This window comes from Hibiscus syriacus, unplaced genomic scaffold, assembly GCF_006381635.1.
Source record: "Hibiscus syriacus cultivar Baekdansim isolate YM2019G1 unplaced genomic scaffold, ASM638163v2 tig00111715_pilon, whole genome shotgun sequence".
NCBI classification, from domain to species: domain Eukaryota; kingdom Viridiplantae; phylum Streptophyta; class Magnoliopsida; order Malvales; family Malvaceae; genus Hibiscus; species Hibiscus syriacus.
In genome coordinates, this window is record NW_024063160.1 from 707,488 (window position 1) to 721,266 (window position 13,779).

At 38.6% G+C, this 13,779-nt stretch overlaps 1 protein-coding gene across 1 annotated transcript; it reads left to right on the plus strand.

Annotated features, from left to right (window-relative positions):
- Positions 1-8,498: 8,498 nt before the first annotated feature.
- On the plus strand, positions 8,499-11,335 carry LOC120168143 (J domain-containing protein required for chloroplast accumulation response 1-like). Its single transcript, XM_039176968.1, has 6 exons — positions 8,499-8,965; positions 9,297-10,003; positions 10,090-10,566; positions 10,808-10,868; positions 11,165-11,230; positions 11,320-11,335. Coding segments are annotated over exons 1-5 (1,698 nt in total). The 5' UTR covers positions 8,499-8,513; the 3' UTR covers positions 11,166-11,230; positions 11,320-11,335.
- The last annotated feature ends 2,444 nt before the right edge of the window (positions 11,336-13,779 follow it).

Sequence of the window (13,779 nt, forward strand, 5' to 3'; positions counted from 1 at the left end):
CCCTTTGGCTCCCTGCTCGGTGACTGAAAACTGGGAACCCTAATCCCTTGCCGGGCTAGTTCAGGCCCAAACTTGGACTGGATTCTTGAACATGGACCCTGCACAAAAATAAATGAGAGAAAAAAAAATTAAAAATAAAAATAAATAATAATATATATATATATATAAACGTTTTCAAAAACATATAAATTTTTAAAATGTTTTTTAAAAAACTATATATTATATATATTTTCAAAATGGTTTTTAAAAATTATATATTATATAAATGTTTTCATAATGTTTTCAAAAAGTATATATTATATATTTTAAAAACGTTTTCAAAAACTATATATTATATAATTTTCAAAAAATATATTTTCAAAATGGTTTTTAAAAATTATATATTATATAAATGTTTTCATAACGTTTTCAAAAGTATATATTATATATATTTTAAAAACGCTTTCAAAAACTATATAATTTTCAAAAATATTTTAAAAACTATATAATATACATATTTTCAAAAAATGTTTTAAACTATATATTATATATGTATTTTCAAAAACAATTTGTAAACTATATAATATATATGTGTATATATGTATAAAAAAAATATGGACGGAAATTAGTGTCTACAGCTGCCCCTCTTTGTCCTTTTTCGTGGAACGAAAAATAGGACAAAGATAAAAAGACACAAATTTTCGTTCAGTGGGGTTGAAGAAAAACCCCCTGTCGGATTGAGCTGCGGATGACCCCTCCGTCGTGAAGTCAAGTTAATCTTGACATGATATGGAATTGAATCGGAATGCGACTTCTTGTTGCCCAATTGTAGTCAACCTCGGTCTTGTCCTCAGTTTAAGGACCTTGGTTAAAAATTCGGCTGGAAAATATTTCTTTGACTTCACCATCTGGTTTGACAAGCCCTCGAGCTGAATAAAATCGAACTCGAAAAGTCTTTGTTGACAAATAGCTTTTCTCGACTTAAGCTATGTTGCTGGAAAACAGTTTCTTGTCACTGAGGCACGGTTAACCCAGGTCTTCTTCTCGATTTGAAAACCTCGATTGCAGCCGAACAGTAATGTGATTCTGATTAGAATCGAACTCGACAGTTTTATTGACAGATAGCCCTTCTTGCATTGAGCTATTATGTAAGCTTGATTTGCCTCTAAGTTGAATATAATCGACCTCGGAGGTCTTTAACAGATAGCCCTTCTCGACTTAAGCTATGCTGCAAATGATGTGCCTTGGAGCTGAGCGTAGTCGAACTCGAAGGTCTTTTGGTCACAGATAACCCTTCTAGCCTTGAGTTATGCTGTAAATGTTATGCCCTTGAAGCTGAGTGTAATCGAACTTAAGGGTCTTTGGCAGATAGCCCTTCTCGACTTAAGCTATTCTGCAAATGATGTGCCTAGGAGCTGAGCGTAGTCGAACTCAAAGGTCTTTGCTCACAGATAACCCTTCTAGCCTTGAGTTATGCTGTAAATGTTATGCCCTTGAAGCTGAGTGTAATCGAACTTAAGGGTCTTTGGCAGATAGCCCTTCTCGACTTAAGCTATTCTGCAAATGATGTGCCTAGGAGCTGAGCGTAGTCGAACTCAAAGGTCTTTGCTAACAGATAACCCTTCTAGCCTTGAGTTATGCTGTAAATGTTATGCCCTTGAAGCTGAGTGTAATCGAACTTAAAGGTCTTTGGCAGATAGCCCTTCTCGACTTAAGCTATTCTGCAAATGATGTGCCTAGGAGCTGAGCGTAGTCGAACTCAAAGGTCTTTGCTAACAGATAACCCTTCTAGCCTTGAGTTATGCTGTAAATGTTATGCCTTTGAAGCTGAGTGTAATCAAACTTAAAGGTCTTTGGCAGATAGCCCTTCTCGACTTAAGCTATTCTGCAAATGATGTGCCTAGGAGCTGAGCGTAGTCGAACTCAAAGGTCTTTGCTAACAGATAACCCTTCTAGCCTTGAGTTATGCTGTAAATGTTATGCCCTTGAAGCTGAGTGTAATCGAACTTAAGGGTCTTTGGCAGATAGCCCTTCTCGACTTAAGCTATTCTGCAAATGATGTGCCTTGGAGCTGAGCGTAGTCGAACTCGAAGGTCTTGGTGGCAGGTAGCCCTTCTGGCCTTGAGCTAAGCTGCAAATAGTTTGTTTAAAAATGGATTCCCTTTACGGGTCGAAAACGGTCATGATTCTTCCGGTGGTTCCCCCAAGCTGGTTTGGGAAAACCTACTGATAAATTCTGACAGCCGGATATCTTCCGTCGTGGAATTGAAATCTGGTTTGAAAGTGTTAACTGAAAACATGTTGCTCCTGGTTGGTTTGAACCGAACTAGATTTGATCTGAAGTGGTTCTCGAACCCATCTGAAATTGGTTCTGAGATCTGTAGTTATGTAAAGTCGGTTGAGGTGTAGCTTCTTGCTGCTGAGTTACACCATCATTCTTTAAAGGTGCTTGCAAGTCGAGTAACCTTCATCCTGAAGTCGAAGCTTGCCTCTGAAAGCTGCAAAATTATGTACGCTAATATGACGAATGTGATGCACCTAAGTATGTCTAAGATGCATGCAACATGAATAAATTATGTGTTATTTCTTGGATGGAGTCTCGTGCTTTGCCTGCCAATCTGGTCCATGGAATCGATCGTGCCCCATTTGCTTCTCGAGCTTGGGCTTTACAGACATTTCATATCTGAGATTGTTCTGTTTGAAAACGTTTTTCTCCTTTTTCTTGTTTCAGGAGAGAGAAATGTAAAGTATTGTTCGCAATTGAATCAAATTGTAAATGTGAGTTCAAAAAAATATCGAAGGAATCAAGAGCTCTTTTAATGCTTTCAGAGTTACAAATCTTTGACAAATGTTCAAAGGGACAAGTCGGCTTTAGGTTGGCCTATGTTCTAAGGTTTTTTGGTAAACATGTCATTTTTTTTTAAATATCGCCACATGCTTTGGCACTTTAATTGGGTGCGGACAAAATGACACAACTAGCATGATCAATTACTAGACCTTTTATCTCAGTCCTCTGAAATCTTTCATTTGTTCAAGCTTTGTAGGCTCTTCCAACAAAGGCAGTGTAAAAAATATCGGTCTAAAAATGGAATTCTTGAGTGCTTGTGTGTAGTCAACTATAACAGGTGTTCCTTAACTCCCTTAGTCCATTTTACCGAGAATTTCTTGCTTAGATAAATTTGATTTAATTTGGCGTCATCTGACTAGCTGAATCCATAAAGCCGGGGTGTTTAACCAATTGCTTTAGAGGGACAGCTTAATATTATAATCACAGTTATCAAGTTAACTGAAGGGTTCATCTCATCACAGAGTCTTCAGCCTGACAAGAGCAGTGGAGCAAACACCGAATTGCCAAGTGTCCGAGCAATGTCATGGTTTGAACGTAATCTACTCATAAGGCCAGGGCTTTCAAGTTTCCTCTATAACCAATTGCCTTAGTGGAATAGCTCAGTTTTACGGATTTAATTTCTTAAGATTGTCAAGAAGGACCTGTTATAGTCTACGTGTTTGTTGAAAGTAAAAAAATTTCATCTTTAGAGTTCAATTTTCAAGCAACTGACCTAAACTAGATTTACATACTCGACTCTTTCATTTGTAAAGATCATCATCGTCATTGAACATCTTAAATAAAAAACATAGTAATTGTCATATGCAAATGATGCCCCATGTTGTCCGCACCTTATGAAAGGAAAAGGGTATATTGGTTAATTACAAGAGCGGGGTATGGTGTTTGAGGGTATATTCTGGATAAGGTCAAAGTCATTGTTATTAAATCATGTTACTTCGTCAAAGATTCATAACTTTGAATCATTTACAGAGTTTCTTAATTCAAATGATATGCAAAGAATTACAAATTTGCAAATATGATCCATTGCTTGACATCTTTTAAAGTAACATAAATTTGATTAAAATGTTCTTACAAAAACTTTGAGGAAAAAAAATGGAAGAAAAACAAAGTCAAACAGAATGCCTCAAATGATGAAATGACATTCCTCACTTGGATGCCCCCAAGTTGTTGAAGTCGATCCAGTTCTGGTTACGCATCTTTTGTACGACCCTCTTAAATGCGTAACAGTTCTCAATTGTGTGCCCTGGGACTCCGCCGTGATATTCACAATACGCATTCTCGTCATACCATTTGGGGTATGGGGGCTTCATGGGTTCTACTGGATATGGTGACACCACATGGGTGTCAAGAAGTTGCTGGTAAAGCTCTTTGTAGGTCATGGGAATAGGGTCGAAATGTTCCCTTTCCCTTCTGGACTCTTGTTTAGAAGTACCTAACGGTACAGCCGCAGTTGGTTTTGGGCTGGAGATTGTAACACCTTTGCTGGAGTGTTTGATGTTGTTAACCTCTCCATCCCTCTCCCTCATAGGAGGCTTCTTACTGGCTTCCCCTTCCTTAATCTTGCCTTGCTTTATGGCCGACTCAATCATTTCTCCGGCCATAACCAAGTCTGAAAAACTTCCTGATGTGATCGCCACCAGATGCCCAAAGTATGGAGCCTTCAGAGTCTGTACGAAAAGTTTACGGGTTTCTTTTTCGTCTAACGGTGGATGAACTTGCACAGCCAAGTCCCTCCATTTTTGTGCGTACTGCCTGAAACTCTCGTTATGCTTCTTTTCCATGTTTTGTAGCATAACTCGATCTGGCCTTATGTCATTGTTATGCTTGTATTGTTCCAGAAATGATTTGGCCAGGTCCTTCCAGGTCTTGATATTTGATCGGCTTAGCTGGTTGTACCACCGAATGGCTGAGCCCGACAGACTATCCTGGAAGCAGTGGATCAGGAGTTGGTCGTTTCCTCCATATCCTGTCATCTTTCGGCAGAACATGGTGATGTGAGCGGATGGACAACTGTTTCCGTCAAACCTCTCGAACTCCGGGGACTTAAACTTCGGAGGAAGAACTAAGTCCGGGACTAGACTAAGTTCTGCTGCATCAATTTCATGGTAGTCACGGTCTCCTTTGACTATATTCATTTGGTCCTCCAATTGTTTGATTTTTTCCTCCATCTTCCTCGCTTTTTCCTCTTCGTCCAAATCCGGTACATGGTAATAACCCGGATTGTTCCTAGGGTTAAATACAGAGGACAAGGGCTTTGATTTTGCAGCAGATGAATCCCCTCGAAGTTCTGGTAGGATTTCAGGTGAGATAACCACTTGCGGGGTAGGTTGTATAGTTACCCCTTCCGGTGAACCTGTCCCGGGCGCACTGGTCTGTTGTAGGCCAACTAACTTGGCAACGATCTGGTCAACCAAGGACTCTTGGTTCTTTGTGATTGTTTCCAGAATATTTCGACTGTTCTGGTTTATCTTGTCCTCTAACTCCTTCTGTAGTTTTAACATATTCTCCTCGATTTGTGTAATTCTGGCTTCCATCCTCTTCTTTTTCAAACGAGTGTTATGTGGATGGGGGTGTGTCCAATACTTGAGGCGGTGTATCCAGTATTTGCTCCCTTTGATGAGACATGTTTATGTTAGTTAATGTGAATGCAGAGAAAATAATAAAATGCAAAGAAAAATAAAAAATGCAAAACGTCTAAATATATGATGCATGAAATGTTCGAGGCATTGATCCAAAAAAATGTGCCTGTTATTCTGAATAACCCTTATTGGTGACAAAAGTGTTACGTCTGAAGAGACAAAAAACTCTTTTTGATGGTACGAATCCTGTACAGCGTCTGACAAGTTGATTCGTCTTTTTCACTAGTTGAATATCCTGTCGAACCATTCCGGCTCCTTTGGCTAAAATGTGCAAATAATGAGATGCTTGCCCCAAAAACGATCTCGAAGGACTGCATCTTCGACTTTCACTTTCTACCGAGCTTGTTTCTAACGAAAGTGTCATTGGAGCCCTCCATTGAGAGAAACTATCCGAAGCTTGCTTATTGAATTCGTCAGTAATGGTATCTAGCTCAGCTAGTGTTTCACTATCTTGTTCTTGTAGTTTTCGAAAGGAGCGACCGGGTCAGTGACCTCTTCCTCGTCTTGCCCCTGCAACTTTTGCCTCTGAGTATTCTTTGATCACGGTTGGACTTCTGAGCTTTTTATCTCTTTGTATTATAACCCCTTTGCCCATTAATGCAGATTATTTACGTTTAACAAACACATTTTTGGTGGATCAACACCCCGTTTTAAATGATGCGAATGATAAAAACATAATAAAAGAAGACAAAAAATAAAAGAGTTAGTGAGGTAAATCAAAACAATAATAAAAATGAAAAAAATCCTACCCCACATGATATCTACCCCACATGCTTTAATTCCTGCCCGGACATGATCTCTATCCCGCATGCTAATTTCAAACAAATCCTAACCGCATATTTGTCTAGTTCGCATGCTTTTGAACAGAAAATAAAGCAGGAAATAAAACCAGCCTAGGGTTTGGAATGAGGTTTTGGGGTGGGCTCTAGTTCCCTGTACTCTCCCGGTTTAGGTTCTAAAAAACGGTACTCGAGTTCTTCTTGTCGGTGCCCCCTTGGGCTTACCAGACCCTTAGTCCTAAGCCCATTACAAGCTTATGTGGACTAAGTTAAACTCGAGGGGAAACATTCCCTTATGCCCATACGGAGAATAAATTCACACGAAGGCATAAGGTATATGAATCCCGAAGGTTACTTGCTAGGCCCATACGGTGAATAAATTCACACGAAGGCGTCGCTTTCGCCCCCACTTAAAACGGGTTTGGAGCTCGGGTATAGAGCCTGAGAAAACTTTGAAAAATCTGAAATCATTAAAAAAATGTTAGTACAACTATTTATTTGAAAAATAATCAAAGGTAAATAATTGGAACCGAATAAATAAATTTAAATTTAAATTTACAATTTTCGCATAAAAAGACAACCAGAAATTAATTCTGGCCTGACTCACTTACCTGTCCCCAGCAGAGTCGCCAAGCTGTCGTAACAGTACCTACACGTTCTGTATTAAGGAAACCAATCTAATTATTGTATGAACTTATCTAAGGGTACACAGCTTTATCTAGCACTGACCGCTGTTCATCATGACACTGATATATGGGGAGAAGATGCTAACAGATTCAATCCCTTGAGATTTAAAGAACCTCGAAAGGATTTAGCCTCGTTTATTCCATTCGGTTTAGGGCCTAGAATTTGAATCTGCCAGAATTTAGCCGTGGTGGAGATGAAAACAGCTATAGCTATGATTATCAGGCAATACTCACTGGCGGTGTAATCAACATATGTTCATGCCCCTATTCTGTTCATCACCACGCAGCCTCAATATGGTATTCAGATACTCTTAACTAGGATTGTGGAATAAGGAATGGGTTTTGAAACTCACAAGGTCTCTTCTTTAACGATGTGAAATTGATTTAAACGATGGTATGGTTTTTATTATGAGAAGTATTCGCTGACTCTGCTAATGTATATGGTTGCATTTACCAATTGATGATAAATGTTTCCTTTGGGAAGATGACACTGAAATAACAATCAGCGTTGGTTAAACAAGGAAATTAATAAAATTGAATTGACTTCAAAGGCAGAATTTATGCAATTAAAAACCAGAGAGCAAAATTATTGACATTCTGATTAAAAAAAAGGCTGCTCTTGTTATTTGCAGACGTTATTGACATTGGTTCAACGTTGGTTCATTTCTTTCACCAAAGCACTTTGAATGTCTGATTCCATCTTTCTCAATAATCAATAGAATGGTGGTGAAGCACATAATCAAACAAACATGTTCTCTGCTACATTAAAACCAAAACTGCTGTACAGAGTAGTTCGAGGTTGTTTTACTCAGTCAGGTCTGGGTAATGCCATTCAAGTCTTGTTTTTCCTCTTACAAGAGCTCCATTGTCCCAACATAATTACCATGGGGGAAGATGAGTGACCTAATGTTAATGTCATCGGATAGAAGGTTGTTGTCATGATTAGAATTATAAATGTATGACGCAACCACTCTCAACCTACTTGCATTAATCTTTGCCGATTGAATCTGAATTTGGAAGCATTTTGCATTCAAGGTAGGCCCTGGATTGATTCAACCACCAATTACTCAAGAAAACAGGTCAGATGGGTCCTTGTGATTTTGGATTGGGAATTGGATAAACTTTTTGATCCATTCACCATTGATCATTTTCTCCACCATGAAGATCTTAGGACTGAAAGGGAAATCATGGTTTTGGTTTAAGCTCGGACTCAACCAGCACCAAAAAAAAGCTTGATGAATAACAATCGCCATTGCAGACAATTGATCATTGAATGACATATTTGACGGAACAGCCTGCCCTTCGTATTTTCTTTGCCATTTTTCAACTCTATTGCATGGATTAATTTGTGGCTTCGAATCCTTGATCGACCTGTCAAACTTTCGAGCATTTGACCCCACACTGTGTGTGTCTTTTCCCTCGAACTTTCTCTACCAAAAACATTTTATTTTCTTCTCACCAAACCTCCTTTGCTTCATCAGCGGGAAACAGGATCAGTTCACCGCAGTTTGATTCAACTAACTGTCGTATCACGTTGACAGTTAAAAGCAACCTTGTCTTGATTTTCTTTTTCGATTCTGAAATGCAGAGATTTGCACAGAGAGAAAGTGTTGTTTTGGGGTATAGTCCTCAGAAGACATTCACGGATCCAAATTCTTCCCCCGATAACCCACGTAGAAACTTAGATATAGATTTTAAAGGTGTCTTCGGTGGTCCACCAAGGCGGCCATCAACTCAAGAGACAATATATGGTTTTGGTGAAAACCGAAGAATTGATGAACTGGTGGTTGCTGGATCATCACGGAATCCATGGTCTGGTTCGAGCGAAAAGCCGGTCTTCGGTGAAGAAGAGATGGCCCGGAGAAGGCGCTCGAAAACCGATTTCTTCCGTGATATATTTAGAGGGAACGAGCCATCGAGTGCTTCAAGGAAGTATGAAGTGAAGGACTCTTTTGCACCTGGTTCACAGTCAATGAGTCCGGCTTTGCCACCAAAGCCTGAACCTTTTGGCAGTTCATCTCCTCCTCATTTCAGGTCCGGCTTGCCTTCATATGTTTTATATATTACAGGGACAAGAGTTTAGAATGATGACATAATTCACTCCCTTACCCACATGTTAGAGATCACAGCAAACCCATATGAAACATTTTCAGTTCTTGCAGATATTTGCTTTTTCATGCTTCTTTGTTATGATTAATCTTCTAGTTTCTGATGCATTTGTGTCTTTCGTGTTTTTGTTGCATTGATACATTCTGACACGTATTCCAAGGCATGAGAACAGTGTTTAATTGGTAAAAAGTGAAAACTTGGTAATTTCATATGTTTCTGCCATTGGTTTAAACTTTACTTTGGCTGCCTTTAACAGACATCCAAACCTTCCCGCTAAATTGAGCAAAGGAATGGACCTCCCCATGTTTGGCTCTTCCACTCAAACCCCTATGTCTAAATTCTCAGGCCAAGCAAACCAAGATAAAGAAGAACCGAGAAACGGTTTTCAATCCTCATATTGCTTTAGTGAAGGTAATGAGGAGTCAACAAACTCGACTAAGTATGCGGAAACGGAGAGAAAGGGCAATTCGAATGAAGATTCAAGTAGTTCGGGGATTTTGAAATATGGCAACTGGTTTAACTTCTCAATATACAAATGGGCAAACAAGGGAAGTGTACCGGTATCCAATCCACCAAGGGGAAGTGACAGACGCAAAGGAAAGGATAAACTGCAGAGGAGCATAAGTGCTAATGGATGGATACCACATGAAAGCATAGCAAAGGAACCGAAAGATAAACTGCATAATAGATTTTTCTCTTTTGATGGAAGGTCATCAAGTTGTAAATCTTTTAGGGTAGAGCATGTCAAGAATGAAAAAACAGGCTCTCTAATCGATTCAAGAAATGATGGCGAACTCGGTCGAATTATCGAGGAAGACAACATTACCAAGCCTGAGTTAGAAATCATAAACGACCTTAAAAGTACTGTTAAGAATGTTTCCAAGGGAGAAGTTTCAGAGGATGGAAATGCAACTCAAGAACCTCAACCGAAACATCTGAATTTGCTTTTCGATGATGAACGAGGTAAGTGTCATATTCCACTTCGACATGATACGTTTTGGTGCTGATGCTGTTGTTCCTTATAATGTTTTATTCTATTACATATGTAGGCAATGGTGAAATAACTAAAAATTATGGAAGCAAAGGCATTCCTGAAATGAATGCCAAGAAGTTTTTTGAAATTCTAGATGGTAAAAAAACCAAAAAACAGGATGTAAAGAAAAGGGCTACTTCCAACGTGGAAACAAGTGCATCGAGCGTGAAACATTCCCCTAGGAAATCATGGGATAATGGAAAAGCCAGAGTCAGAGGAAAGGTCAAAGAATTAATCAAAATTTTCAACCAGGATGCTTCATCAAGACCTAGAACGGATGCTGCACTATCTGAAAATCATGGCTCTAGTCGGAAGGAAAGAGACAAAGTCAGGCCCGAGACTGAACCAAATATTATCATGAATACAACAAGGGTAGAGAAAGTTCACCTGAATAGCGTGATAAAGAAGAAACCACATTCAGATATTCCTGTTGCCAGTGATATGTGTAAGGGAGCATCCGAGAAGAACCTCAATAGCTCAGTAAAAGAAAGTGGTACATTTTATCTGTTTGCTTTCTTCACTCTAAATGAGCTTTTACTTTTTTTTATGTTATGGAATTCTGCATAATCTGCTTGTGGTACTTTTGAACCAAGTATATGGAGGGAAGTTCATTACGTATATAAACTGCAACAGATAAAATATTTTCTTGTTTTACATCATTTGATCTTTCAGTTAGCAAACCATGAGTTTGCAGATGTTCAATTCTGATTGTCGACTTTCTCTGTTGGCACCAGTTGCTGATAACTCCAAGAATATTGTTGAGGATCCAGCAGAGTTATTTGAGGAAGATTTTTGGTAGGTTACTCGTCTGTTTTTACATTTATGTCTATTTTTACATTTCCTGATGGTTGATATGAAAATCACTCTATCTGTACTATGAGTCTACATACACTTCCAATGATAGTAGGAACCAGGCATTTTAAACTGAAACATGGGGCTTCTGTTTATACAAAGGTTAATAAGTGAATTGGCCCCAAAGTCCATAACTATACACCTTTGAATAATTTCCAACCTGGTTACTTGTTTAGTAGGGAAGATAATATTTTGGCTGAACCCCTACTAAGCTGGTTCACTTTTGGCTTTATGAACAGATAGAAGACCCGACTCCGGAAGAGAACAACTTGCCAAAATTTGGAATTGATCCTTTAGAAATGGAGGTAATAGAGATTATACTAAATAGTGTTAGAACCAATTAACATAAATCCATGTTGCTTCGCATTTTTCAGCTGGCTACTCATTGATGCAGGTCATAGATGATAAAATACGGAAATGGTCAAACGGAAAACAAGGCAATATCCGTTCGCTTTTGTCAACTTTACAATATGTAAGTAGTAAAAGATCCATATTTTCTCAAGTAATTAAAGCTCTTTAAATTATTGGGTTCATAATTGCTTCTTGCCAACAGTAGCTTAATGGTTAAGGTTTCTAAAGACAAAAAATGGCCTCAAATACTCGAAAGTTTTAGGCATAGTCACAGAGTTGAATAACATTGGTTGTATACATAGGTTCTTTGGCCCGGTTGTGGTTGGAAGCCAGTTCCTCTTGTTGACATAATAGAAGGACCAGCTGTGAAAAGATCATACCAAAAGGCTCTACTGTGTCTACATCCAGATAAGCTACAGCAGAAGGGTGCTGCATCAGATCAAAAATACATTGCGCAACAAGTCTTTGATATTCTGCAGGTATTATGTAAACTCAAGTTTTGTGGCATATATAAACTTTTTCTTTTCTCAATTTGATCCGAATGGATTCATACCGAATAGTCTTCCGTACGTGTATTCTCAAAGAAAACTTTTATTATATGTAACAAGTTCTTTTCTGGAGCTGGCTCACCAAACACGTTTAATATGATCAATTATTATACTTGAAACAATCTCCAAGTTTAGACAACTGGGCCAACATCACCGGCACATCCGTATGGACAACCACAAGGTGAAATTTCATGCATATGGGATGATCGGTTGTTTGGCCACAATTTGTTTTGTCGGACAACATTTCTTCTTATTAGGACACCAGCATTTAAATGTGTCAATCTTTAGGTTCTTAATGTCTGAACGCCTCTGGTAATTTCAGGGTGCATGGACTCATTTCAACTCACTTGCTTCGGTGTGACTTACTGTTGGTTCGACTTGCGAAATTAGATGCTCCATGCAAAGAGGATGCATAGGATTAATTATTCTTGCTTTCAGACACCATTTTGATTCTTCATACGTTGTGTAATTACAGAACAGTTCTCGAACAGTGGTTTATATGATATTTCATGCATGTATACTTGTTTTTGAATTCAAAATCTTAGTAATCATTTGAGGCATGCCATATGATTCAAGAAGAGAGATTTTCACCTTCTTTGTACTTATTGGTTGTTTTTACCTATGTTGTCTGAATGGCATGAAAAGAATATAAAGGTGATGTACGGATGGTCAATTCTCTCTGTTGATTTATCTATCATTTTGGTATGTATATAAATACCAACAAATACTAATCGATCGATAAAAAGATGGGTGAAATCGCTCCTATTTCCTCAGAGCCATTCGATTCTCCTAGGGATCCGAAAAAACCTTGTCAGCGGGATGTTCCCCCCACCCCGGCGAACCGCCTCCTGATCCCTCCATAGCACAATCCCCACTCTTCATGGACTGTAATGTTTCATCGACCTCAAAGTCCCCGGTTTCTTATGAGGATATGGTTACAGGTTTGTCGACTAACCCTACCCATGATAAATCTGAGGATCGGATTTTTGACGTTGAGGAGTTTGATTTCGACCTTATGGAGGATGACATACGTGTAGGAATTTATTTCATTGATTTCCCTGAGCGGGTACAGTAATTGGCGATTAAGAGTATGGATTTTACTTTTATTGACAAAGTTTTAGGCCGAAGAGTTAGCTATATATAATACTCTTCATAATAGAATATATTCAATTTAGAAGCCTTCGCCCCCAGTTAAGATGATTGATATTGAAAATGATTATTTTCTGGTGAAGTTCTCTTGTAGGCAGGACTTTTATCGGATGGTCCTTGGACTATCTTCAACCACTATTTGACCGTGGAGCCGTGGTCCGTTGATTTCTTCCCGACTCAATCCCACCCTAGTTGGATTATGGCATGTGTGAGGTTTCCAGGATTGCTGATCACCTGTTATAAGCGGAGTATGATCGAGGCCATTGGGAATCGGATTGGTTCTATTGTTAAGGTTGACTATCAGATTGACAATGATCAACGCGGTCGATTCGCCTGCATGGCTGTGAGCTTGAACCTACATAAGCCCTTTCTCCAAAATTGATATAAACGATAGGATTCAACTCGTGGAGTACCAAGTATTACCCACCGTCTTTTTTAATGTAGAATATAGGCATGTGAAAGGGTAAAATGGTTGAGATAATGTAATAGAGATTTTTTAATTCTTAATATAATCTAACATAGGTATTATTTTCTCATCTAGAATGAATTGCACAATATTAATTTAAAGACGTCAGGTACTCCACGCGTCTTTCAAGTTAAATATGAAGATTTCACGATTACATGACATCTTTAGGCAAATGAAGAAGACAACACGACTGCATGACGTCTTCTACCAAATAGATAAGACCTCAAGGGTGAACTGCGTCTTTAGACTATAAGAAGTAATACTTCAGGAAATAATATGATGGATGTCTTGTATAGGAAAATTATTTTTCTCACAACCCTGTACAAGCGAAGAAGCTTAA